The 27,336-nt window shown below is 40.8% G+C and overlaps 1 protein-coding gene and 1 long non-coding RNA gene across 2 annotated transcripts in view; both read right to left on the minus strand.

Moving 5' to 3' along the window:
• Nucleotides 1-3,783: 3,783 nt before the first annotated feature.
• On the minus strand, nt 3,784-10,083 carry LOC119915116. The gene is made up of 4 exons (XR_005446893.1): nt 9,305-10,083; nt 8,675-8,770; nt 8,408-8,518; nt 3,784-8,327 (listed from the first exon to the last, which is right to left on the minus strand). It is a non-coding gene; the product is annotated as an uncharacterized LOC119915116 (long non-coding RNA).
• A 3,161-nt stretch (nt 10,084-13,244) lies between these two features.
• The window catches only part of mast4 (microtubule associated serine/threonine kinase family member 4), a 92,814-nt gene continuing 78,722 nt past the window's right edge, over nt 13,245-27,336 (minus strand). The window contains 11 exon segments of the mRNA XM_038734743.1: nt 13,245-19,471; nt 19,589-19,773; nt 20,041-20,174; nt 20,411-20,533; nt 21,307-21,533; nt 21,992-22,192; nt 22,878-23,092; nt 23,849-23,970; nt 24,644-24,753; nt 25,170-25,292; nt 25,954-26,055. Coding sequence (XP_038590671.1) covers nt 15,699-19,471; nt 19,589-19,773; nt 20,041-20,174; nt 20,411-20,533; nt 21,307-21,533; nt 21,992-22,192; nt 22,878-23,092; nt 23,849-23,970; nt 24,644-24,753; nt 25,170-25,292; nt 25,954-26,055 — 5,315 coding nt within the window. The 3' untranslated portion in view covers nt 13,245-15,698.

Raw genomic sequence — 27,336 nt, forward strand, 5'->3', positions numbered from 1 at the left:
CGGAATCTAAACAGATCAAAGTTCTCATTCCCCACAGCTCTACAGAGTGTTTCAGCTTCATTCAGCTTATTGTTTTGTGTTTTACAGCCAGCAACTTTAATGTTTTGGTGCACTCTCACCGCTCTCATCAGCAGTGTCATTTCCAGTAGGCAGTAGGCAGCTGTTTTAAGGAAAATGGTGCTATAAACTCACTGCACACTACCTGCCGAGCACTAAACAGCAGACAAAGTTAGCGACTGGCGCATTACTTTCAAGATTGCCCAGCTGCATCCATCAAAAATCTTAGTATTTAATCACACATTTGACCATCAAACTCGCATACATCTTTTGGGGTTTTGTGGGTAGTTGAGGAGACGTGTTTTTCTATTTCTGGTAAGTCTTTGTAGAGTCGTTTGTGATAAAGGGTTACATAAAGGAATAAGTGTGACCATTGATGGAGCTGAACTGCAAACTCAGTAGCATAAAATCTAGACAGACACCCTTTGTTTTTGCACACCATTTACAGCTTACTGCTGGATAATTGGAATGCAGATCAACATAATCAGTTAATTGTTGTTAACTGATTCATCTATTTAAAAGGGTTGCCTATTTTTTCGTGACCGTCTTGCATTTTTCACAGCCTTGTGTTTTTCTTTACATGAATTGTCTGTACGCCACAGAAAATGTTATTAGCAATTAAATCAGCGCAACACTGAGTGATGCCTCCATGTAAAATCTGATTACCATTGTTCTGAATGACTTTGGTTTAAACCCAAATCAATTTTTATTGTGCTGTTTCTCAGACAACACAAGAAGGCAAAGTGTTTGTGTCCATGCTTTGCCAAATATCAACAGATTGAAAACATGACAAAAAGAACGAGCACTGGAATGTAAGTTTGTTTTTTACCACAAGTGATTACATGGTCCTTGATTGAACCTTAAAATAGGTAATGTGTGTGGGAAGCTTTTCAGCACAACACTTCCCGGGAACACTGGACTGTATTCTTGTCAACAAGTAGCAGCATGAGTAATCAATTAAAGTGAAGTGCTTCCTGCAATCTGAGGGAGAGTCTAAAATAGACTTTGTCAATACAGATGTTAGCTTTACTATTCATTCAAGGCTTTTAATGCAAGCTTTTAAAATAAATGCTTCAGGTTGAGATGGTAAAACATATCTTACCATCTAAACATATCTTTCCGCCATACATTAGTTTTCTCTTTCTAAAAGACCACTGGCTCAGTCGTCAACTCACCATCTAGGCCTACTGGTAGTGAAAGTCCTCTTAAGGAATACTAAAAATAACCTTGCTTTTATAGGGGGTGGATGCAAAAACAGGAACTCTAAGGGCCTGATTTACTAAAGTTTTGCGTGAGTAAATACTGTGCCTGTACCTGCAAATTAGCACGTAAGCTGATCTACTAATGGTGTGCACACAGAATGACGTCTTTCAAAAGCGCAAGGTAGCGCCTGTTATTCATTTAGTACTTTTGCCTTAATGAATATGCAATTTGGGGCGTAACATGCAAATACATTTATTTACTACACGCAATGTGATCTGCCAAGCCTAAACACAATTTCACGTGAGTGCAACAGCATCTGGAACACCAACTGTTCACAGCGCGCCGGTCGTAATAGCAACACAGCCCAGTATCAGAGAGGGAATGGGGCGTTGTCTATGAAGATTCTCAGTCATCCAGGTCATAGTTATCCAACAAAGGTTAAAATCAAGGGCAACTGGACTTGGTTGAAGATACTGGAAGACGTTTCGTCCCTCATCCAAAGGACTTCTTCAGTTCTGACTGACTAGCAGGGAAACTCAGCTATTTAACCTCAGTGGGGTCGTTATCCCGGGTCATCGATACCGCTGGTTCGTTAGTGTTCCTTGTTGCTGTGACGACAGTCATTACAGTCGTTAAGACTACCTGTGGCCAAGACTGAACGACCATCGTTGGTATCTTCACCTGAGGCCAATAGGTTACGTTTGTTGAGTTTCCTGGGAAGTGATGAAAGGACAGCATTGTAAGTGGGGGATAAGTGGTGGCGTAGACCCCCTCCCCTGTTCAATGACGGCTTCTCAACCCTGGTGTAGATGGCTTCCTTGACACCTCTTTCAAACCATCCATCTTCTCTGTCTAAAATGTGCACCTGGTGGTCCTCAAACGAGTGTCCTCTGTCCTTCAGATGTAAGTAGACTGCAGAGTCTTGACCTGAGGAGTTGGCCCTTCTGTGTTGAGCCATGCGTTTGTGTATTCCTCACTGCATTGGACCGCATACACTAGATTGCTTTTCTTGTGTTTGGGTGTGCGGTCTTTGGGGTGTACCAGCATCTGTCTTAGTGTGTTCTTGGGTTTAAAAAAAAATGGGGCGTTGTGGCGTTGTGGGCCAGGGACAGGAGATCGCGGAGCGACCGGGCAGGTGATTGTTCCCTCTGGCTAGATGAAGCACAATCTGCTGGCATTTTCTCACGTCTGGGTTATTCCAGCATACTGTACCTGTTTCTGCTGGGGTTTGCCAAAGTAGTTTTTCAGGTGTGCTGTCCCAAGTACTTAGTGCAATCTCAAGCAGGATAGGCAGGTACATACAATTTCCACATACTAGGGACACAATGAACGAAACAAACCAAGGTTTTTCCGCAGTAGCTGCTTTGCCTCCCGACTCTCCGTGGCGGAAACCATTAAAAAACACGCAAAACCCTCATTTAAATAGTCCCACCTCCATTGTGTTTGCTCCTGTTGTCATCTATGCAACAATTCTTAGTAAATCGCCCATAACAGGTACTAAAATTGCACTTGCAATATTTTAGTAGCCTAATCTTTATTCGGGATGCTAGTAAATCACGTCCTAACAGTATCATGCAATCTGCACTAAATATTGCATTAATGAATCTCAGTCAAACTTGTGTTAAAGTAGTTTCCAATGGCAGGGTGTGTTGCACTAGATTGCCCCTGTCTCATTTTGCCCTGCAAAGTCCAGCATCGCCTTTTCAGGTTGTGCCCAGCTGAATTATTGCACTATTGAACTGAAGCGCCACACCCTTCCTGGGCAGACTACTCCAATATACGCATCAGAGGTGGCCTTCTTATCTTTTTGAATGACCCACGTGTCTCCTTGTGAAGTCATTTGTCTGGCTCTCACTTGTGAGCGGAGTGCCTTTGGTGATTGTACAAGCATGAGATGTGTATAAGTGATCCACTGGAAATGGCTATATTTTGTATATAGTATTTGAATCTGTTTATGTGACTGCACTGTTGCACACATTTGAAGCACATTTCTCTAATTTGCTTACTTTTTACATATCAGTTTAAAAACTGAACTGACTACAAACAAACATCTTTGCATCTTTGTCTGTCACACGGGGCCACTTGTAATGAGAGCGCGAACACGTCTCCACCAAGCTGATTATTGCACAAGCCTATAATCTGTGAACATCTGCAGCTCCACTAGTCTGTCGCCACTGGTCTCCACAGTGTGAGAAATCTGCCAATAGCAGATTTGTCTGCTCTCGCTTTAGAGAATTACCTCCATTTGGCCTAAACCACGGTCTTGCTCAATCTCGGTACACAGACACGGCCAAATAGAAAGCCATGTTGATCAGGTTTAATTCAGAATAATCTCTGACACAGGTAAGAATGTCCCATAATACTTGGCATACAAGTCAATGTCACTGTCAGCAGCATGTGAATGGCAAGCCCAGTGAATCATTGTCAAATATCCACGCAGGATGGAAGGATGCAATAGCCTATGAAAGTGCTGATGGCAGAATTATCCAGTGGCATACAATAACTAAATACATTTACAAGTAACATATTTAAGCACATGTGCACATTAAATGTACTACAGTACATTTATCTGATGGCTACACAAGTTACTCTGCAACTCAACAGTATATAAAGAAATTATAATAGCTGCATCTTGACATGCTACAAGAATAAAATGTATATGTATTAACAATCAAATCATATATTTTTGCAGTTAATACATTTATTAACACTGGAATTTTACTTGTAATGGAGTATTTTCCGTTGTGATAGTTACTTTTATTTATCTAAAGGATCTGAATACTTCTTTCAAAACCACCTAAACATATTACAAAATCTAAGTGACAGAGACTACACGTAAACCTGACATCTCTAATAATAATAATAATAATAATAACTTTGATTTATATAGCGCCTTTCACAAACCCAAGGACGCTTAACAAACAAAAAGGGGGGGGCGGGGTAAGAGGTGAGAGGTGTGAGGCCAGGGGAGATTAAAGCCCATAGGCCTCAGTGAAGATTTATGTTTTAAGCTGGGTTTTAAAGGTTATTTAGAGGAGGCAGAGCGGATGGCAAGAGGAAGCTTGTTCCAGAGTAATGTAAACAATGTAAAGGTGCTGCGTTTCTGTATTTTCCTACAGGTTTTGGTTCAACAGTAGCTCATTGTTGGGTTGATTCTACATCCTGAGTTGACGAAACGATCAGCTGTAAGCGACGTGTTCCTGTACCTGTTAAGACTGAGCCATGCTGGCAGACCAAGTGAGGCAAATCCAGTCTATCCCAGTTATACAGTGGAGCACTTTATTCCACTTACTGAAGTAAGTATATTACCCACTAATCAGTGCCTGGCTGTACTTGTTAGTGCATGGCCTTCCCTCATATTCATGCCAAGGTAAGTGCTTCTGGCAAATTAGCTCTAATTTCCCCATCACAGTGAATTCTGGTATTCATATGCAAAGTAGTGTTTACTTATAAAAATGCTTCCTGGTTTCTGTCTTCAGTATTCAGCACACATTAGAGCACACATTACCATACCTGCTGCTGTGAAACAAACATGTATGAATCAGTTTAAGGTACCCTGTGGACTTGACATTTACTCTTTCTCACTGAAACAGTGTTTGCGTCCTTAAATCAGCAGTAAATGATTTTTTGGGGTCACTTTGGGGCAGCGGAAACAAATTGTGAACAAAACATTAACATATCATCATAAGGTAAACTTGTTGGCAAAGTTGCCATGCATGATGTTTTCATTTTATAAAATTTTATGTTGCGTCTTATGTCTGAAACCTTATTACCTTATGTTATTTGTGCTGCTGCCTGTCTTGACCAGGGCACTCTTGAAAGTGATTTTAAATTCAAAATTTGACTTTTACTCCTGGTTAAATAAAGGTTCAATGAAAGAAAATAGAAAACAACTGTGGAGCTACAGTCAGCAGGCAGACGGTTAGCTTAGCTTAGCAGAGAGACTAGAAAACAGCTACCCTGGTCACATGTTTTACCTCATTTGTTTAATTTGTACAAAAATTTAAATGTAAAAAAGACAAGTTGTGGTGATAAGTCATATGCAAGAAACAAAATATAAAGTGTTACTTAATGAGCTTTAGAGGTGCTGGTAAGAATACATTTTAACCTTGACATATCTACTTTCCTACTGTTTCCAGTCTTTATGCTAAATTTATGCTGATTATCTGCTGGCTATAGCTTCATATTTAGTGTAAACAGTGTAAACAGGAGAGTGGTATTGATTTTCTCATCTAACTCTTGTCAATGTTGAGGAAATGTCTTACAGGTGAGGTACGGCTCATGTGCAGACTAGGCACGGGGTCATTCCTGACTTTCCAACCGTAGCCTCTGTCTCACTCCTTGTCATTGTGACGACAATTGGCTGATAGGGAGACACTATAGTTCCAGCATCAGACTAGCAGATATCAGTGTTCCCTGGGAATCTTACAGGTTTACAGAACTCACTGTCCCCACAGATTAGAGGGCCAAAATTATGACACCATTAGATTTAAACCTGACCTAGGGAACAGATTTAGGCCAGTTAAAGATGACCTTGTAGGGAGAAACACATAGACAGTCTAGGATAACACAGAGATAAATATTGTGTACCAGGAGGTTTCATCAGATTGGTTTAGGTGTTACATTGTATCTGTACACTGTATGCTGTTATCAGCCTCCCTAGCTGGGCTCAATAAACAGTACTGTGTAAGTCATCACGAGTTTCCGAGAACTTCTTCACCACACCTGACACTTGGCTCGCTTTATTTCCATAACGGGCAATAAAGCCTACAAGCTTATATCCCAAAATGAACTGTTCCTTTAACTTTGTCCATAGTGTGAGAGCCTCAGTGATATTTATGTTTTTAATTCACGCTGCACCTATTGCTATTGTTTCCTCTACATGGCAGGCAGCTCTGACAGTGTGACCTTGTCACTTAATGGCCATGAGATGGCACAAAAGATGACAAACATCCTCTGCAGTGAGCAGAAATTTATGCTGTTGCAACACATTCAAACAAGGAGACTCACTCACCAAAACATTGCTCTACAGTGCCACAAGAGGTTAAAATACTCCATAGGGTACCTTTAACATGAAATACATTTTATTCTCTACGTTTCTTATTATTGTAGAAAATAAAACAACTGTCTGTTTGGACTATAAAAGTATCATTAGCCATAAACAAATACGGCAGCTACCATCCTTTTACACTTAGTTTAGCAAAAATCTTTTAAATGAGATATTCCTTGTCCAGCAGACCCTTCTACTAATTTATGGCATCAGTTGTGTTCTCATTTTTCTACTTGCAGTCATCCAGGGGAATTCAACAAAGTTTACAATAAAACTTGAGTTAATGTGGATCATATTACCATCCAGTAACCTCTAAGCAACCCCTGAAAATGTTCATGAATGCTTTTGGAAATCATTCCAATTCTCTAGTTATCTGGGACAACCTCAATCCTGCACTTATGTTAATCCATCCGTCGCAGTGCCATGCAGTTGGTGCCTGTGAAACAGGACTGAACCAAAGCAGATTTTGAGTGATCTACAAACCCGGATGGCATACACAGAGTCTGAGCCATGCAGGGTCTCTTACGCAAGTTCAGCCAGCTGTGGCTGTTTGAGCTGTGCGTGCAGGGAATGTGTTTACATAACTCTCATTTGGGCTTTTTTCACTTCACACAGCAGGTCCTACAGAAAGTTAAAAGCATGAGGTTAAGATTATTTTCGTTTAGGTACTTTTTTTTTAAGCTAGGGCAGGCAATTTATTTCAGAAGCATTTTTGTTGTATTTGTTGAACTTCTCGTTACATCCCTACGGCAATCATTAAATCAAATGCTCTGACACAAAAATTAACAATATGTGGTATCTGTGGCTGTCGCACCGCCAATCAAAGCTGGGCTACCTGCCTGCCTACTTGTGCGTACTCTCTCCATGCACTCATTGTACATGAAAATGTGTTAGTGTCTCTTTGGAGGGATGCCTTAAGAGAGGGGTTGACAACTATTTGAATAACTTTTACTTAAATAATTTGAATTAAAAATCTCTGTACAATACAGTCCTTCCATAACATTGTCGTTTAACACGGGAGAAAGCTGTTTGTTGCCCTTTTTACAACTGACAGTCAGCAATATTTTTCTTAAAACCATGACCATGATTGTTCCCTATCCTTAACCAAATGTTTATTATCATAACCATGAATATGAAGCTCATGTGACCCCTAAGTAATATTATTAAGTTTAAACCCATATAGCACAAATATAATTGATGATCAATCAAATAACTGTACCTACTGTAGGTTTAAGAAAGGGCCCATTTTCCAGCAGTGAAATTACTCTTTAATGTGTGAGCAGCATTTTACTGTTGTAACTGGTTGTTGTGGAGCTAATTACAATAGTTTTACACTGTAAGGCAGTTTAAACTATAACAATGCATCATATTTTACAAGTTGAGTTTTGTATGTAAAATCTTAAAATTGACCAGTAAGATGTCAGATAAATGTAGCGCAGTAAAAAGTAGTTGTGTTAATGCACTTTGTTACATTATGCAGCCAGTTCTGTCAATGTTGATGTAAAGTCTAAGCAACAGTAAAATGGCATGCTTAGGAGAATCATCATAGAGGTCAGATGGGAGGTTCTGGCATAAGTAGACAGCACAAGTCTACCAAGGCTTAACTGTTCCAGCGTGGTAGATAATTCCCAGTATGTCCTACTATTAGTCTCTAAGTGTTTCAGGTACTGCTTTCATTTGAGACAACCTTAATGCATCTCTCCCAGCATGTGCAAATGCCTCCATAATGGTGGCTCAAAGTCCAGTCCCGTTTTCCTGAGGTAGAGAATCAGCGCCTGATCTATGTTAAGCCCTAGAGCTTAAATCCCTCTCAGACGCTCATTAATGCGCTTGGTGTGAGACCACACTGGGGTTGTCACTCTCCTGAGCCCAGATCCCGGACCTGTGTCTGACAGAGGGATCTTCTCCTCCCCCATCCTCCTCCTCTTTATCCTCTTTCATTTCTTCTTTAACTGCTGCCTCTCAGCCTCTGCCAAATTTTGATCTTTCACACTCCTCAGCCCCACCACAGGATCCTCTAAATATGACAGCAAAAGGGCAAGAATCAAGAAGAGAAGGAGAACCATTCAGCTGTGTGGAGTGGCCTTATTTACTCACGCAGAAAAGCAGGTGCATGTTTCTCCCACATCAGATCCTCCATCACTCATTTTGTCCTGATTGTCCTCTTTCTAGCTTACAGTTTTGGATACACGGTGAGAAACGCTGATCCTTTAGTGCAAATATGTGAATACATTATCTTATTAGAAAATGCTACAGTTTGGTCAGAGTTATGCTTGGCCTGACTGGTCAGTTGAGCTAGGAATAAGACCGGGCAGCAGACTGTGAAATTTGTGTTTAGCTATACATAGCATCCATTAGCCATACCTGCTTATCCTTGAGGGTTGCAGGGGGGAGGATGCAGCCAATCCCAGCTGACATCGTCCGAGAGGCGCGGTTTCCAGTCAGTCTCAATCACAGGCACTTTATTGTGCAAGAGGCAAAGTTCATGTCTTACAATGAATGACTAACAGAAATAAGGCAGCAAGTGATGACTGACAGAGTCAAAGCACAACGGGAAGTGTTAACTATCATTTGAGAGCCATTTGTCGGCCAAGTATTTCTACGTTACTGATTACTTCTTAAGTTTGATCAAGAATTCCAGGGTAGGATATCAGTTATCTACATTTCTTTAACAATTAACACTTGATATGATGCAAAATGACAAGGTAATACAAAATGTAAACCACACTTTGTTTTGAAGTTTTTAGGCCTTGACTTAAGATTTCATTAAACTTTTCTTTTTGCAAAATGAACCAAAACACTGACAAAGACTATCTTGGGTAAAAAAAATCTAAAGTGAAGTGAACTAAACGAAGTAAGCTTGAGACACAAGTACATTCACAGATTATATAAACCTACAGACAATATGCAATCACTTTGAGAAAGGAAAATTTGATGACCCAGCATCATTCTGAATCTGAGCTCACAGTATACATGGCTTGTTAGTGCACCTACCATTTAGCAGCCTTACACAAAACCACAATATCATCCAGTCATACATCATCCTCTCATTTCACTGTAACTATACAGGCCTTGAAGGTTTTAATCAGCGTGCTCTTTCTGTTCTGCCACACAAGGAGTCTGCTCATTTGTACTCTCAAGAAGGTTTTCAAGTCCCACAATTTATTTCAAACTGAGCATTTCAACACAGCCGCATGAGATTATGTTGTATGTTATAATTGAGTGTTTATTTACTTTGCTGCTGCAACACGAGCATTTCCATGAACTCTAAAACAAACAAAAAAAAAGTCATATTGTTTTATTGGTATACCAGGCTTGTTCCCATTCTCCATTGTGTACTTTAGCATTCACTCACCCACACTCAACCAGCTGCTGCTTACCCACGCACACAAACACACACTTTCCCTTGTGTCTACATTGCATAATTCATATAACTTTATCAACACGGTACAATATGTTACAACAGTGAATGTCACATGATCGACTGGTTGGCTACAGGACATACAAGAGAGTGTGAACTGTTGCATAATACTCTAGGATGTTTTCATTACTGGTCCATTTCTACAGGAAAAGGATCAGCAGAAAATGTTTCATTAGATCTACAGGAATAAACTTCTGACAGTCTTAATGAGCAAAACCCATAAAGTGGAAATCGTGTCTGGACAATATTTGCACACAAATTGTCTTGCAGAGAAGAAAAAGTAACAATACAGAGCGTGAAAAAACAGAAACCACGAGGAATGTTACTTTTTCTAACACGGAAGAAGTAGCTTTAAATATTTCTGACATGAGAATGAACCTTCTGCTGAACAATAAGCTCGCTTCTCCCTGTGCGTGATGGGGCAGTGGCTGAGGACTAAAGCTCAGCCAGAAGCCATTTGTTGCAACATGAGATATGAGAGCTGGGCTGGAGTTTTGGCTTCTCCCCAAGTCACAGAATGTACTTGAACAAATTCCAGCAGCAAAAGTTAATACAGGCCAGAGTGGATTTATCTATCTGTGTCTCAGATTGCACGTGTCTACAGGAACAAGCAATCTTCCCTCTCTTCCCCACATTCTCTTCTTGTCGTCTTAAGTCCACAAATGATAAGGAAGATGTTTAAAGAGATCTTACCAGAGCTCCATACTGTCAACACGTTGCATGTTCATTTGTTTGAGATTAAAGTAGCTTTATTGTTATGCTAGCCGCGTCACTCTCTGCCAGTCAGGTTGGTCGAGAATGAAATACAATATCTCAACTACTATTGGTTGGATTGCAATGAAATTTTGTACAGACATTCATGGTACTCAGAGGATGAATCCCAATTACTTTGGCGATCCCCTTATTTTTCCTTCAGTGCTACCAGGCTGTCAAATTTGTTACTGATCCAGTAAAGTACCTCAGCATCTACAACATGAATTGGCCCACATTGTGAAATAGCACTTTTTTTGGTTAACTCTCCCTTCTTTCAGGTATTTACCCCATTGATGCGATATGTGCTATTAGCTCATACTAGTATGTATTGTCAGTTATAGACCTCATGCTGTATTTGATGCTTTGTTGATGCTTGTATGTTGTTTCATCTCAAATGTAAGTCACTTTGGATAAAAGCGTCTGCCAAATGAGTAAATGTAAATGATTTTCAGAGGATAAATCCTGATGACTATGGTAATCCCCTGCCTTTTCATCTGGTGCGACAAGCAGTTAAATGTTTTCACTTGTTCACAAAAATTTTAATTGTAATAATTTTGGTGATCGATTAACATTTCATCTAGCGTCGGTGCTGGGTTTTAATTTGTCCAATGGTCAAATACCTGCAAAAGTTACTACACCCGAAACAGCCTCAGCTGTATTTTATATTTAGTGCTAGTTAGCAAATGCTAGAATGCTAAAGCCACTAATATGGTGAACATAATAAACATTATAAGTGCTTAACATAAGCATGTTAGCATGATGTTAGCTCAAATCACTGCTGTGCTGCTAGCAGCTGTAGATCCTTAGTTTAGTTTCTCACAAGCTGTTTCTTTCTACAGTATACATGTGTGCGAGCATGTGTCTGTCCTCCCTTTTAACTCCACCCCATATCGAGAAGAGTACACACAATTGGCTACATCATTAGTATTGATCAGTCTATCTAAAATGGATCACAAACCAGCTAGCCTCCACTCACTGGAAGCAGCCAGATGGATAATGAAGATACTATTCTTAAGTGAAATTATAGAGTGAATGTTTACAGGGGGGTGTTCAAGAGGTGGAAAAGCTGAGTGGCGAAACCTCCACATGAAACCATGATCCACAGATGCACACTAATGGAAGGTGACAACAACGAGAATAGGGTTGGGGGATGGTTTGTATGGATAGGATTTTGTTCGTTGGAACACTTACCAAACTATGTTGACATGCATTTGAAAGTGATATGATCTGAACTGTCCTCTGAGACTGAGTTCCATTATCAGGATAAGTGTAATGTTTTACATACATCACTAAAGACAGTATGCCAGTCTATGGAGGTGAGATATTAAGAATGCTGGGGTCAACTGGTATTCTGATACACAGTACATAGATTAACATTTTGTACATTGCTGTTACAAAGATATGGGCCTACAGCTGCAACGAAACATGAGACAGAATTAGTTTTGAAGGGAGGAAATTGCTCCCTGCTGGAAAACAACTCAAAGATGAGGCAAACGGGTAATTCATGGTAATAAATTAGTTACCACAATGTTCTTTCTTTGGCAAGTTTTAGCTTCTCGCTGCTGCAACATCCCCAACCTCCTAACGGTTAACCCCATTCCCAAATCCTAAGGGGAGTTTTTCCCTCATTCATTCCTCTATTCAATATTTTTGCTTAGTTATCAGCCTGTGTGGGCTCTGAGCCATCTGTATCATTAACACTGTAATCACATATGAAAAGAAAGTTACTGAACATCAACAGCAATTATTTTCTGTGGGAAGATGAAGGACCTAATGAGCTCTGTGTATACCTCCGAGGCTCATCCGATCAGACCAAAGATATTGGAGATATTCTTGTTTCAACAGAAAGCAAGTGTATTATTGCATGAATTCTACCCATGGACAACATAAAGTCAAAATATTTTGAATTTTACTTTAAATTCTGTATAACTTTGGAGTTTAAACATGCATCTTTATCAGATTCATTCTATTACACCACAGTAGTCATCTGATCTCCACTGAATGGATGTTGCACAATAGAGGACCTATTTGAGCAGTAGCCGCCCCAGCACACAGATGGGAGGATACTGCCCCCTGTTGGTATTACACTGCACAACACTGTTAGGTACACACCTTTTTGTGGGTCTCTGAATATAAATTGCACTTGTGAAGACAAGTGGATGCAATCTTTTTGCATCTTAAATAAATTGAGTATATGCACATCTCTTTTGATATGTTATCTGCGGTTTGCAGATAATGCATCTATTGGCCCTCTGCACCTTCTAGAAATCTCGGACTGGTTCATATTTCAATGGAAGACCGCTAACATATCTTACATCTCAAGTCTGTGGTGATACCGAAGCTTGGGGACAATGGCAGTCTTTGGGTAACACTTTATTTTCCAGGTGTGGAATTTCCAACAAAGTTTCCTGAGAAGAACAGTGTATTTTGGTGCTTATCATGAGTAAAATAGGAATATGTGTGACAGAACCCAAGTAAATGATGTTTTGTAAATAACAAGCTTACTTGCTGTGCAATTACTAGAAGGCTCTATTCGTTACACCAGCAATTAATTGGAAGCGTAACAATTGTACACCATCTAATTAGTTTATTTAGTTAAGTTGAAATTTTCCATATAATTAGTACTAAATTATATCATATTCAGGAAACGTCTTAGGAAATTATGTTATTATTCAACAATTATGAACTTGTACAATAAAGTGACAAAACTTAGCACTGTCTATCTATGCAGGTCATTCCATGTATCAAAAGAGGAATAGATGAATTGATTATTTCATTTTATTTTTAGTATTACGCAACATTAGAAGTATATAAATATCTGTTTTAATGTACAACATCTATGACATCCATAGAGCTTTCCTTGGGCAAAATACAAAACTCAAAACACTTTTATTGCACATATTCTAAAAGACAAACCATCGTAAGCAAGTTCATCTAATACTAGTTTTGCACAGAGGAAGAGAAAAAAAAAGAAAACTGAAAAGACAAGCAGACAAAGAAGAACCTGACATGAAAAGACATTGATTACTGCACAAACAAATGTTCTTATTAAACATCCCGGTAGTAAGGGAGCAAAGTCTCACACTACTATAAACAACATTATTTGTGACACAGAACATAGATTTGGCAAATCAACAATATACAAAATATACATCCATGATGCTTTGTAAACAAACATTAAATGTGCTTTGAGGATTTAAATGTCAGTCACAGGAAAGAAAAAATGTGGGGAGAAAGAAACACAAGTTCAATTGTTCAAATATAATTCAGTGATTCATTTGAATCTGAAGTTGGGGCGAGAAGTCATTTTCAGTTCCAATTTTACAATTCTTCTCACCCTTTGAACTGAATATTGGCAAACATTAAGGTGCATTTGTTCTCTCAGAATACATTAGCAATACATTGACATTAATATCTAATGCAAGTAAACATCGGATTCTTTTAACATTAAAATCTCTGCAATCAATCTCACGTGTTACGGTTTCATTCAGTGATACAGTATAACTTTTAGATAAAGTATATTCTGTGCCATGTTAAATTGAGTCATTGTGACTCATCAACATAGAGTATATGCAGAAGACAAGATTATTGTTTTGACATGGCCATCACAACAGAGCAAATACTGCATTACATACTTAGTGTCCTAACCTACTTTCTGGTTGTCGTTTAGGATTTGCATTTTATCTACAGTAGAGTAACACGTGTTTGTGTGTGCGCGAGCAAATTGCAGAAGTGAAGGCGGATATATGACAGCCTGTAAGTATAGTACAAAGTATTTGCACATTAACATCAAATGTATGTTGTGGACACGAACTATGATATGCAAATAATAAGGATTCCTCATTTAAAATCTTTACCGAGGTGAAGCTTTAAGCCAGATGCTGCTCATTATGAGTCCTTTGACATGTGTACTTGTGAACGCTGTGAATGTGAACACTGTCGAGCCTTATCTTATTGACCTTATATCACTCTGCGCAGACATGAGCAGATCTGGAGATGATGGCCAAATCCATATTGGCATACATATGCAGACTTCCTGGTTCATCTCATTAATCAAAACACAAAATTTTATATTTTACACAGTCATCACTTTTCAAACTGTAGTCAGCCAGCAAATACATCATCGACAACATAGACATTCTTGGGAAACGCTGACAGCCCTCACAGTTTTGTTATATAATGCTACATTTTTAGAAATAGCCCAGTTACCCCCTTATGTCTTCCCCCACCCCTCTCGCTCTCTTGTCAAGTTGATTTCGGAACATGTGAAAACATTTGAAAAGTCACGAAGAAGAGGACGTCTTTGACGAAATACATCACAGTAGCTTACGTTGGACCAGTTATCAAGCAGAACGTGATACTCTTAACAAATGACACTGCAAAATCTATACATATAATACAAAAAACAATAATGTAAGCCCGTGTCTCCCTGTTTTACAGTATTATCATATGTACACCCTATTGCATAAAAATCAAAAATATATGTACAGATGTCAGAGGAATGTGAATAAACACCACACTTTGCTAAGAACTGCAAGTTTCATTTCCCATAATTCTAAGGCCCCTTAACTAATTTAGGATTTCTAGAATGATATACATTTTAATTTTTAAGTTTTAGGGGAAAAGCACAGGACATGCATTCCCACCACTACACAAAGCCAAAAATAAAAAGAATCTGATTATACTAAACAGAACAGTGATCCAACTGCTAAATTGCTGAGCAAAACTGTGTGGTCTACTGCATTAAAAGACTTGGACATCAGATCCTCCGAGTCTACAAGTAAGAGTGCAAGTCAAAATCATTTATGGCACTGACTCTACAGTACATCACAACCTTTGTAAGGCGTACTCCCTGCTGCCCCCTGACATACTGATTGCACAAAAGCATTCTGCGATAAACAGAAACAAAACATTCACTTGACGTAAAAAGTAAAGTACTAACTTCAGAAAATACCAGAAATAATCAGCAAATGATTGCCTACATTCAGACCTAGATACACTTATATATGTGTTGTATGTCATCCTAGTTAACACACACACACACACACACACACGCCCACACACCTACCTCTCTATCAGCAGGTTAACAGCTTGCCCGGTCCTCAAACAAACACAAAAAAAGGCATGATGATATTTGCACAAACCATTTCAAACATTTTATTACATCTGGATTCTCTGAAGCGATGACGTCGGCTGCTATTTTCCCTTCCTACTTCACTTTTTGTTAGAACTACGAGGTGACTCCTTCTGCTGCTGCTTGCACCTGCCAGTGTCTTTGTCTGAACTGTCTTTCAGTGCAGAGGGAGAAGCTCTGGAGGCGTCTCTTTTCGCGTTTTTCTGTGCAAACGTGACCTCTTGAACTGTTTCCTTTTTCTTCCTCTCAGCCTGCTCCTTCTTGCTAAAGGACACCTGTTTGTCAGGTGTGGGGATTCTGGTTTCTTGGCCCTTGTGGCTCTCTGGTTTATAAGTTTCAGACTTGGGGCCTTCCTTGGATGCTACAGTCTCCTGGGGTGCGCAGCTGGAGATCCGGCTTGAGACCGCTCCACCGCCCGGTGAATGTGTTTCTTTTTTCACTGGAGGTTTTGGCAGCACTGGTGGTGGATCAGGCTGGGAGGGAACATCTGAAGGCAGCTGATGTTGAGGTGCAGTAAGAGGTGAAGCAACGTGTTTTGGTTTTGAGTCATGCTGGTTTTTAGCGACTGGGACTTGGTTTTTGGATGGTGCGTCTTTATGCTTGGCATCAATGCTTTGTTTAATAACTGGTGTTGGAGCTACAGAGGTCTTAACAGTAGATGATGACGGGACAGTTTTAGGAGAGAGAGATTTTGGCTTTGAGTCTGCGTTTTCTTTTACTATATGAGCTGAGGTTGCTACAGAGCTTTTGGGCTGGGTTTCTCTTTGCTTCATCTCAGCAAGAGCGGGCAAATGTTTCACCAATACCTCATGTTTTACATCGACCCCAGCGGATGGCAACGAAGTTTCTTTCCATTTAGAGTCATGGGTTACTTGGATGTCTGATGGAGAGAGCACAGATTGTTTAGACAGATCTGTCTGTTTTGAATTTGGACTGCCCTTCACTACTGGGACAGGAGGAGCTGTACTGTGAGATTTCACTTCAAGTGTTTTTGTTTCCTTCTCTGTCTTCACAGCGGTGTGTGCTACAGGTTGTGGGTCAGGCCTAGACTTACTTTTGGGACTTGAAACATTTTCATTTGCTGAAGCTGAACATTTCTGTTTGGCTGAAGGGACCACAGTCTTTTCTTTCACACTGACAACAGGCTCTTCTTTTTTAGAGGTGCAATATTCTGAATCAGGTGATTTTTGTTGTGCTTTTTCAGCTTGATAGTTTTTGGATAGCTGCTCTGAATCTTTCCCACTGCCTTTATTCTTTGTCTTTGTTGACAAGGGATCCTCATTTTTCTGCAGCAATATGCTACAACTCTCTTTTGCACAGACAGACACAGTTTTATCCTTTTTACTTGTGCTCAGTGTGACTTCTGTCACATCATTTAATGAGGTGACTGTGTTTTCTGTAGAAACTTCACTCTTCTGCTCCACTTTTTTGTTTGCCTCCAGTTTAGACTTTGTGACACATGTGTTGATATCCTTCTTAGAACCCGAGCTGCCTGTATCACCAGCACCTTTCACAGCTAATCTGTCAGATTGTACACTGTCCTTAATAACAGATCTCTCTGAGCGGTCCTCCCCTTCAGATTTTAAACTGGAGGTTTTATTTTCATGAGCAGAGCCAGATGCTGATGTTGTGATAGAAACCTGCGCTTCTAGATTTGAAGAGCAGATGTTCAGCGGCTGCTGTTTTGAAAGAACATTCTCGGGAACGCGTACAGATGCAAAGTTGTTCTGTACAGTCACCTTAGAAACAGAGGTCATGTTAGAGTTCTGTGCAGTAGCTGCTTTTTTCTCGCAGCTCTGACGCAGACCTGCATCCACACCACAGTTTATACTCTGCTTCAGTGACACAGGTAATGGCTCACTGGCAGCCGTAGCCTGAGTCGCCACAGTTTTTATGTCTACCTCCTGCTTTGCTGAAGTCAAAGAGACTACTGTCTGGGAGCTGCCAGTATTTTGTGATGTAGTGTGTGGTGTAATTTCTTCCTGCTCCACTTCATCCTCCTGATCTTCATTGCTGACTTCCCGTATGGAGGGTGTTTTTCCACAGGAGGAGAAGTGGGAGCTGTGTCGAGGGGCTCTATGTTCATGAGCCAGTGGTGAACTGGACTTCATAACAGTTCTGCTCTCTTGTTTAACAACAAAGGTTGAGGCCTCCACTTTGCTGCTTTGAGCCTTTAATGACTCACTATGTCTGTCCTGTGTTTTCTCACCACTCGTACTGATTTTCAACTCTGTGGCTACATTATTTGACAGATCTTTGGAGGCAACTATGTTATTTAGAGAAGAAACAGCTTCAGGGCTTGGGGAACAAGTCAAGGGGCTCTTCAGTTTGTCTGCAGTTTTCAGCTGGGGGATGGTTATTTGTCTCTCGGTAGGGGTCTGGAGCCAAATTGGAGGGCTCATGGAAACAGTGTCGCTTGTGTTTTCTGCCATCTTGGATAAACAGGTTTCTGTTTTGGAGACTCTGGGCCCTGAGAGCAGACCAATATCCAGAGTCCCCTCCAGAGGTTTGAGAGAGGAGACATGGCGTCCTTCAAGTTTATATTCAGATGATGTCTTTCGAAGTGAAGACTCTGCAGAGGAGATGAGCTGGAGTTTTTCCACAGCGCTCTCTCCTCTGCCGCAGAAAAGCTTGGGGGCCAGACCTTCAGGGTTTGAGTGAACACCTCCCAGACCTGCCTTCATGTGGTCATGAGACATGGCTGTGTCCAGCTGGAGGCTCTTAGATCTGGCGGAGCCGAAGTGAATGTTCTCATGGATGCCGGAAGATAACCGACAAATGCAGTCGTCTCGTTCTTCAAACGACAGCCTTTTCCTGGTGAACTCGATGTTGGGAGCTTTGAAGTCCAATCTGTCAGTCTTCATATTATCTTTACCCTGTCTGGAGTGCTGCCAGTCTGGGTGAGTAGAGCAGAGAGTTGATCTGAGTCCTCCGTCACTGTCACCGCTGCTCCCAGATGTTTCAGTGATGCCCTCAGAGACACGTGTGTTGAGTTTCTTATAAAGCACATCTTTAAGGGTTGTGCTAGCAGCTTTGGCCTCCAGGGGGCCAGAGTCTGGGCTGCTTTTGTTTTGTCCCCTGGTCAGAAGACTTTCATCCCTGTCATCACCACACAAGGGTGATGAGTCAGAGTCACGCAGGGCATCTTGCTTCTGTAAAGACTCCCTCCTCTCTGACCATTCTTGTCTTTTCACAACCATCTTGGACTTTAGCTTTTCCTTGTCGAGCTCCTCGACAGACTCCTGCCGGCCCATCTTGCGGCTGACGGGCCTCTTTAAGCAGCCCTGCTCAACGGGTCGTACACGGGTAATTGCAGGTGGCTCGCAGGCCGTTTCATCTACACTCTGCAAGATGGTGTAATCCCGCTCCCCAAGCCTCAGTTCCTCATCCTGCACCTCCTCCTGGGTGACTTCCAGGCTGTGCTTTCTGGGACACAGATGCTTCTTATCTCCTGTGTAAGAGGGGGACAGCTTTTCCTCAGACTGGACACGTTTTAGGAGGGGTGAGCGTGGTGGCTCAGCACTTTTGGGCCGTGCAATGTGGCGCACAATTGTGGGTGGGGAATGGATCTTGACTGGGAAGGCTTGTGTTGTCTTGGAAATGGCAACAGAATGCCCACTAAGAAGGGGAGAGGGTGAGCGCTGGGGTGATGGTGGCTGGGGGGTGGGTGAAGGTGTGCGAGCCAAAGGAGAAAGGGGAATGCTACCAGCAGACTTGCGGCGGCCCTGACGAAGCCTTTGACCTGGCAGTTTGGGGCCGAGGCCGTGGAGAGTGCTTGGACGAATGTGGCCTGAGCCTGCAGGGGAATTTGGAGCGCTGGAGCTGGGAGAGCTACTCTGGGAGGAGTTGCCACCTGGAAGTTAAAAGGACAAAAAATGGACATCAGCAATTGAATGATGATATAGAGATATATATATAAAAATTCTGAATAACAATTTAAGCAATCTTCAAAATAAGTTAAAGTCGCCACCTGATTGGGTGAAATCTGGTGCGGGACGGAAAGCGGCAGTAGGGGAACGAGGGGAGAGACTGTGGGTAGGGGAGCCAGGGAGACTCTCACCAGATGACAGGGAGTGGTTCAGGGAGGAGAAACTGCGGCTTGTGTGCAGGAGAGGAGAGGGCTGCATGGCAAAGCGCCTGAAAAGGGAGCGCCGCCTGAAAACAAGCAAAGTGTGATGAAGAAAAAAGAAATCAGTCCAGACCAATTTGAAATTCCCTATTTTTAAAAGCCTTAATAAAACAAGACAACCACACAGCTATCGATAATGACTGCTAAAAAAAGGACCTAATAATATAAAATAACATTTACTTTGCAAGATGTACAAAAGCTGGAATAAAACAAAAGAAAACACATGCAACATGGAAGAAAAAAGCCTTTATATTTACACATCGTCAATGCAAGTTTCTGTGGAATATTTGTACCTTTCTGGTGTCTCCTTCTTGGGCTTTTTGGCACATCTGACCATCTTGCTCCTATAGCTGTTCCTCCTGGCTGGACCAGTTTTTATTGAAGTATTTTCAAAGGGGGTTGTGGAGATGGCTACTTTGCTACCACTCTGAAAAAGGAAGGACACTGTTGAGGACATATTTCTCCAAAATTACATTATTATTTATACACTACTGTTAAGAAACAAAACAAACAACAAAAAAAACTTAATCTGAGATTGCAGTCAGGGTTAGATCAGTGTATTACTATTATTGTATGTAGAAGATGCTTACAGAAGAAGATGAAATAAAATCATTAAACATTTGAATAGCTGCAGTTTAAAGAAACACATACATTCTCTTTTACCTTGAGCAGGAGCTCCACCACTTCAGTGTGGACAAGACCATGAACTGGTTCTCCGTTCACATGAGTAATGAGGTCTCCAGCTTTGAGTCCTGCTTTATGTGCAGGCCCACCATCTTCTACATTCTGATTAACAGACACGAGCGAAATTTATTATTATCATCATCATCATATATTTTTCTTTCCAGCTCTCTGGAAGTTTAAGGGTGATTTCATACCTGTACTTTGGTTCATTTGGTTTGACCTCAAACTTTCTTATTAGAAACAAAGAGCTGTATAAAATACTCATATGGACTAACAGGTGAATCACTGATTGATTGCCTCTCCTCTTGCATCAAACAAATGCATCTGACAAAAAAAGTAGTAAAAATAGTTACCGTGCGTTTCCCTGATTTCACTCACTTTTTATTTGGGAAGTGCTAAAATAATAAGTCTGACCCAGCTCCATTCTAAGTCCTTTACACTTTCGGATTGTTGAGGGGAAAATTCCCACCCTCACGTGGTGCATGTACATAATGAGCTTGTAACAACATAGGCTATACATCGCGTCACAAATAAGCAGATGGATTTGATGGATTTATTATAGTATAGCTTCTGAATTCATGCAAACATCACATATCTGCTACCATAAAATTGGCCTGCTTTGCTTTAACACCACAAGCGACAAATTGCACGAACTGCACGAGACCAGACTGACATTGGAAGGGGAACGAGAACCCCCCCCCACACACACATTTAATTCGGTTATCGATTTATCTACACAATGATTCAATTGATAGCTTTCACACCGGCCTAAACTACATGGGCAAATCAATAAAGTGTCAAAGCAACTTTACCATTAGCTGACTTATAATAATTTAAAACACAATATATCTTCTACAGGCACACATAGCCCTTACCCAGACCATGTGGTAGACGGTGTAGATGTCACCGTCACAAGCGTACACCCGGATTGCTCTCAGTGTGAAGCCGAACTTCTTCCCTGAGCTGTGGATGACGACAGGCTGCCGTGTGCTGGTGGTACAGAGGGAGGAGTCTCGGCTTGGAGAGGAGTCCCTAGAAGAAGGGTCTGAGGAGAGGGAGTAAGGAGATAGGGGGCTGGCCAGCGGAGACACCCCAAAGATATCTGGAAAAATAAGAGATAATCACCACCTGAGCAGATCCTTTTATTTAATCAATCAGACTTTGACTGGCCCTCGAGCCAGTAGTGAGGTGTTGCTATCCTGGTTCATTCTGCTCCTGCTGTGGGTGAAACTAATTGGATTTTCTCTCTCCCACCAGTGACGACCTCTTGCTTCTGGCCCTGCCTGCTTACTTTCCTTGTTAGCGGCTTGTACTCGGCTCCTTGCCCGCAGCCACTCTGTAAAATGGATCTCACAGCAGGTGCCATGCTAGGCCAATTTCGCACAGATCTATAGTGTGCTTTCATCTCTTTCACAATATTTGTTCAGTCTGTTGCTCTTATTGTAATTCTTGACACGTTATTGCTCTGACATACTTCATCCTTCTACGAACTGGTTCAGATCAAATTTTTGAGTCAGGGTATGCTTCTTCTTGTGCGTGAATGTGTGTTCTTCCACTTACCCCCAGGGATCATAAGGGAAAGGGCTCCAGTTGAGACAGATTTTGGGACTTTTGCCACAGCTCCGGTCTTCTCTGCAGCACTCTCAGGCCGCAGAGAAGTGATTTGAGCCCCCTGCTCTGCGGAGGTGTGACTGGTACTGTCAGGGCTCTCCACCCCCTCACCTCTGGGTGTCAATTGGTCCAGATGTTCTGAGAAACTTCCTAATTGTTACAAAAGATGAGAATGTGCAGACGTTATCATTTAGCAGTGCTTGCTGCAGGGAAAATGGATGGATTCTGATGGATAAATGAAGAAACACATTTGAATTTGACTTTTTACATGCTCTGATTAATAATAATTTTCCATTCTTAAAACAAAAGTTCATCCTTTTTGGATACATGTTTATTTACTTTCTTGCCTAGAGTTAGATTGATAAAACATTTCTGTCTCATTTCTGTCTGTCAAATATGAAGCGCAACTTAGCACAAAGACTGGAAACAGGGAGAAACGGCTTACGTGGAATTAAATATTCTTGACTTGAGAAGACACAGACATTTCATGGAGTCATATATTTAGGGTATAGATATGAGAGTGGTATCAATCTCTCCTCCAACTCTTGGCAAGCAAGTATATTTCAAACAAGTAGCATGACAAAAAAATAGTCAAAATAAAACAAGGTAATCAATATAGACATGATCATCTATACTAGTCCTCAGGTGTAACATAATAAGCTAAAGCAAGCAAGAACATTCAAAAAGTAATTTCCCAAACATCATCAAGGTTGTTCTATGACTCCGTGGTAAAATTAAATTAAAATTAAACTACTGCTAGCTATGGAGCATTTGTAAGTGTAGATTGGAAACATATATTATATAGTTGTATAATATGAAAATTGATATTTTGTACCAGAGAGCGTGGCTCCGCTGTGGGTGCTGCCTGGAGTGGTAGCGTCAGGTTCATCCTGCGGGAGCTCTCCAATGGAGAAGGAGGCCTTGCTGGGATCTCCGAGGCCCGAGGTCTCGTCTCCTTCACTCTCTGCTGAGATGGCAAACTTTGGTAACAAGTTGGGACGAGGGCCCTGATTCACACTGTCAGTGTCTGTCGAGTGGGACAGCGACGGCCTGGTGGAAAGAGAGAACAGATTCTCACTCCCTGTAACAGCCAAATGTTCTTAGAATATACTGTATATTTTAATGTTATGAACTAATAACAGAGGTCTATGAGATGTTAGAAGTTCAATAAAATAGAGATTTTCCCTATAAACTTCTAATGAAGTCTAATGATTGATGATATTTTACAAATAAAAGCTAATTTAGATAAGACAAAAGAAAAAAAAAGATTTGTGACTGACTACATATCTAACCTAACTTTATATAAAGTGGTTAAAAATAGCTCTCCCTTGGCTACAACACTGAAATGCTGCTGACATCAATACTGATGGATCAATATGAACAATCTTAAAATGTCACAGGGGCAATTTTCTGCAGAAAGAGTAATTTTATTTCATATTTTAAGTACTGATAATACCTCTGTAAGTAGGATTTGGTATGCAGGACTTTTGAAGTATTTTTACATTAATATACTGGTACTCTGACTTAAGTTAATGATGACTTCAACTTCTTCAAGTACACATCAAATTTCTTTTTGTAACCAGCAGTGGCCACATCCCAAAAGAAAAACAAAAACATTTCTGTTACCGTTTCTGTCTGTTAATAAAAAGATCTTTTCATCTTACGTTGAATATGATATCCGAATTCAAGCACTAAGCACAGAACTGAATATTTAAACATCTGCTACATACTACAATACTGTGGTTATGTGACGAGGTTTAATGAACTTGAGTTCTAATCTTGATTCAAGGATGGAGGCGAACATACATTTCAGCAAAGTCTGGCGTCCAGCTGAGAGAGTCAACAGTCAGTGGGCTCTCACTCTTCTTCTCCTCCGTCTCTCCCTTCTCTTCCAGGTGCCCACGGGACAAATCTAGGCTGCTGTAAACCTGACAACCACATAGAAACAATAATTCACTTGCAGGCTATAAATGCTAAATTCTGTTTGAAAACACGCATTGCACGGTTCAGTGTAAGATCTTGTACTGATAGCAAGAGATGGTAAGATGGTAATAATCAGTGTAACCTTACATTTACACACAAGGCTTTTTAATTTATAATGAGGTGGACACCAGAAACACTGTGCGGTGTTCATCGTGTCTTACAAACATGGAGTTTAGGTGCAGTTTAGGAAAAGCTTTAGAGTAGCTCAACACTTCCTCTGACACACCCCGCTGCTTTTAGAGACACTGTAAAGCTTTGTTTTGATGTGAGAGGGGAGCATACTGCAATGCAGCACAACAATGACTCCCAGCTTGTATGAATGTTTTGTGTATTGTGTTCCACACTACAAAAAAACCCCCAAAAAATCCCACATCTGATTTGCAAGCGGAAAATATATGCAAAGCCGAAATCTACGTTTAATACTGTAGGGGTAAAGGAGAGCGTGGGGGACACACATTACCATACAAAATACAAAGTGCTCATGTTTCCCATGAGAAAAAGAGCACGACAGATGAGGGCATTAACTCATTTACATTACTAACATCTTTGGCAGTAATGATGATGCACATGTGTTAGTCTGAGAGTAGAGACATTCGAGGGAGGAGATTAAGGACACACCTTAGAGAATCTGTGAGAACAAGAGGAGAACTGCCGCAGCTCCACATTGAAGTCTTCATCATTTGTATCTTCTTCCTCGGTCTCCAGGTGATGGTATCTCTCAGAGCGAGCTGGGAATGATGAGACGTTTAGATTCCAGGTGCTTTTTATTGCAGTTATAAACAGTTATAAACAGTTTTATTTTATACTGATGATTAAGTGGGAGAGTTTCATGCCGATCCAAGCCGTAGAAGTGCTTCAGTTAACATTATATATGGGAAAAAGGGGACTTTATTTATAGAATCAGTAGCTCCTCCCACTTTGCAACACTATACTGTGGATACTGACAAAAACTTCCAAATGACTGTGAGGCGAGATTGTAAGTTATCTGGAGTGTATCTTCTCCATGACTTCTAAGCAGCTCTACGGATGTTTATCCGCTATGGTTGCATGTAAATAAATAATAATACATTGTAAAAAAAAAACTTGACTGAAAGATTTTTGAGTAAAACTGTTTTTCTATTTTCTATAGTGTTGGATAACTCACTGTCAAAGTAGCTGGTGTCATCTTCAGACTCCAGCTGAGGAATAAACTCAGCCTTCTGCCTCAGCAGGCTGTTCCAGTCCAGGTTGTGAAAAAACTGATGCTGCTTCACTTCAGCAGCTCCACCTGCAGATGGAATAAATACAAATGAATAACTAGTTTAAATACAATTTTTAGGACAAATGTGAAAACTGCTTGTGAAGAAAACACACACATAAAACACTGGGTAGTGACAATGAATGGTTTGGTTAGACACAGGAGGTGAAGAAACGCTTACGCTATGTTTTCCTTTTCCCTAGTGGCTGCAGGCCAAACCGATAACATGACCATTAATTATGCAGTACAATATCCTGCCTGTGACCTTTCGTGGAATAGCAGGAGCATTTGTGAGTAGCAGCCTGGCGGGGACAGATGTAGATGAACAATTAGGTCCAGCTGTCCCCGGACTGAACCGGCAACATGCATCCCTCTGATTAAAAGCCTTTGTCTCAGGTCGTGGCCACTTTTACAGATCTACACACTCTTAGCGCCTGATAATGCACAGAACTAGATTCATAGACTGGCAAGTAAATAATTGCAATTGATCAAAGGGAAGAGGTGAGGAGGCCACAGGATAAACTGCTCTGCTGTTGGATGACCTCAATTTCTTCTCCGGTGACTTGGAATAATGAGTGGTGCTGATGTTGCACTAACGGTCACATGAGAATTTATGATGCCCTGCTGTGACCGTCTAGGCCTAACCGAGTTGCTGGCTGTGCCACAGTTTATATGCTCTTTGTGTTTGTACCTGTTCCCATCCTTTCCAGAGGATTCTGTCTGAGCAGCAAGGTGATGAGCTCCTGAGCGTCAGGAGGTGGCGCATCCTCTCCCTCAGGCCAGTTGATCTCGTCTGGAAACAGAACACATGCAATCACATTGATCAGAAATACACCACATACAAGAAGAAGCCCATGAAGCTCAGTTGCTTTATATTAGTAAGATGTGGTTTTGAAGTTGGAAACACCAGGTTTTTCTCAGATAATATGTAGATATGTCTCTGAGCAACATCATGTGTTACCATGTAACAGAAGGAGTAAAAAAACAAAGAGGAGATCAAAATAAGAAGATGCTATAATACCTTAAACTGCATGAATTGCAAAATGAATGGACAGTCTCCTGAGAGGGAAACATCCTGTTAGCTGAGATTAGCAAATGTCTGTATGGTGATCTGAAGTGAGTTTAAGTTAGAGTTTTGTGACTGCTACTTCTGTATTGATACTGTTTCTTATTACTGAGGCTTTGCCTGTATATATTGCAGGCATCTATTATGAGGTTCTGAACTCAAGTAACACATGTAGCATGTATCTATTGGTATATTTTGACGATAAACAGCAGGATTTTTGGACATGCTGATGTCAAAGATTTTTAATTCCAGAATATTATATTAACGTTTTCAGTAGGTAAACAGCAGGTGAGAAGATGCCACATATAAAGTTCTTTCTACACAATAATCTAACTGTTTTCACCGCATGTTTTTGATCTCTAAATGCTCAATGTGTCCACATATAAGCTACCATGTGACAATAAGTCTTCTGCCCCAACGCTGCACTTGCATCTTTGATTGTTTGTAAACGGGAAACCTGTCTATAAGAACAATAAGATTATCAGTACAAGCAAAAGGTATGTAAGAATGTTTATATTTTACTATTGAATTGGACATTTTGTCTTGTCCTGAGGACTTCTTTCACCTAATTGGGACCACAGACTGTGTATAAAAAGGATTGTGACCTACTAAGGCTGATATTTGAGACACCTTTCTCTCCCTTTTAAAATAGCTTCACCAGCAAAGTCAGACAAAACAAAGTAAGTTCCACGATGTAAGCATAATGTTGAATGAGACAATTTACATATGCTCTAGCTTTTAGTGAAAAGCCTCATGGATAAGCAATGAAAAGGGGAGCAAAAGCCTGTCTGTGCCATGCTGATTGTCTGCTCTATGCACAGTTTGTCCCCCATTTTAATCAAATTTGGGAGGGGAGCTATGAATATGTATGTGCGGCCTAAGGCCACGGTGGCATGCATTCAGTGTGTTCAGGCCTCTTTAATTAACAGTCACTCTCAGAGGCTTGGTACAGTTTGATTGAGAGCATACCAAATCAGTCATGGCGGGCCATTCATTTCCATGCCACAG

The sequence above is a fragment of the Micropterus salmoides genome, unplaced genomic scaffold, assembly GCF_014851395.1.
Source record: "Micropterus salmoides isolate LMB-PRFRI ecotype aquatic unplaced genomic scaffold, ASM1485139v1 Ms_hic_scaffold_20, whole genome shotgun sequence".
In the NCBI taxonomy this organism is placed as follows: Eukaryota; Metazoa; Chordata; class Actinopteri; order Centrarchiformes; family Centrarchidae; genus Micropterus; species Micropterus salmoides.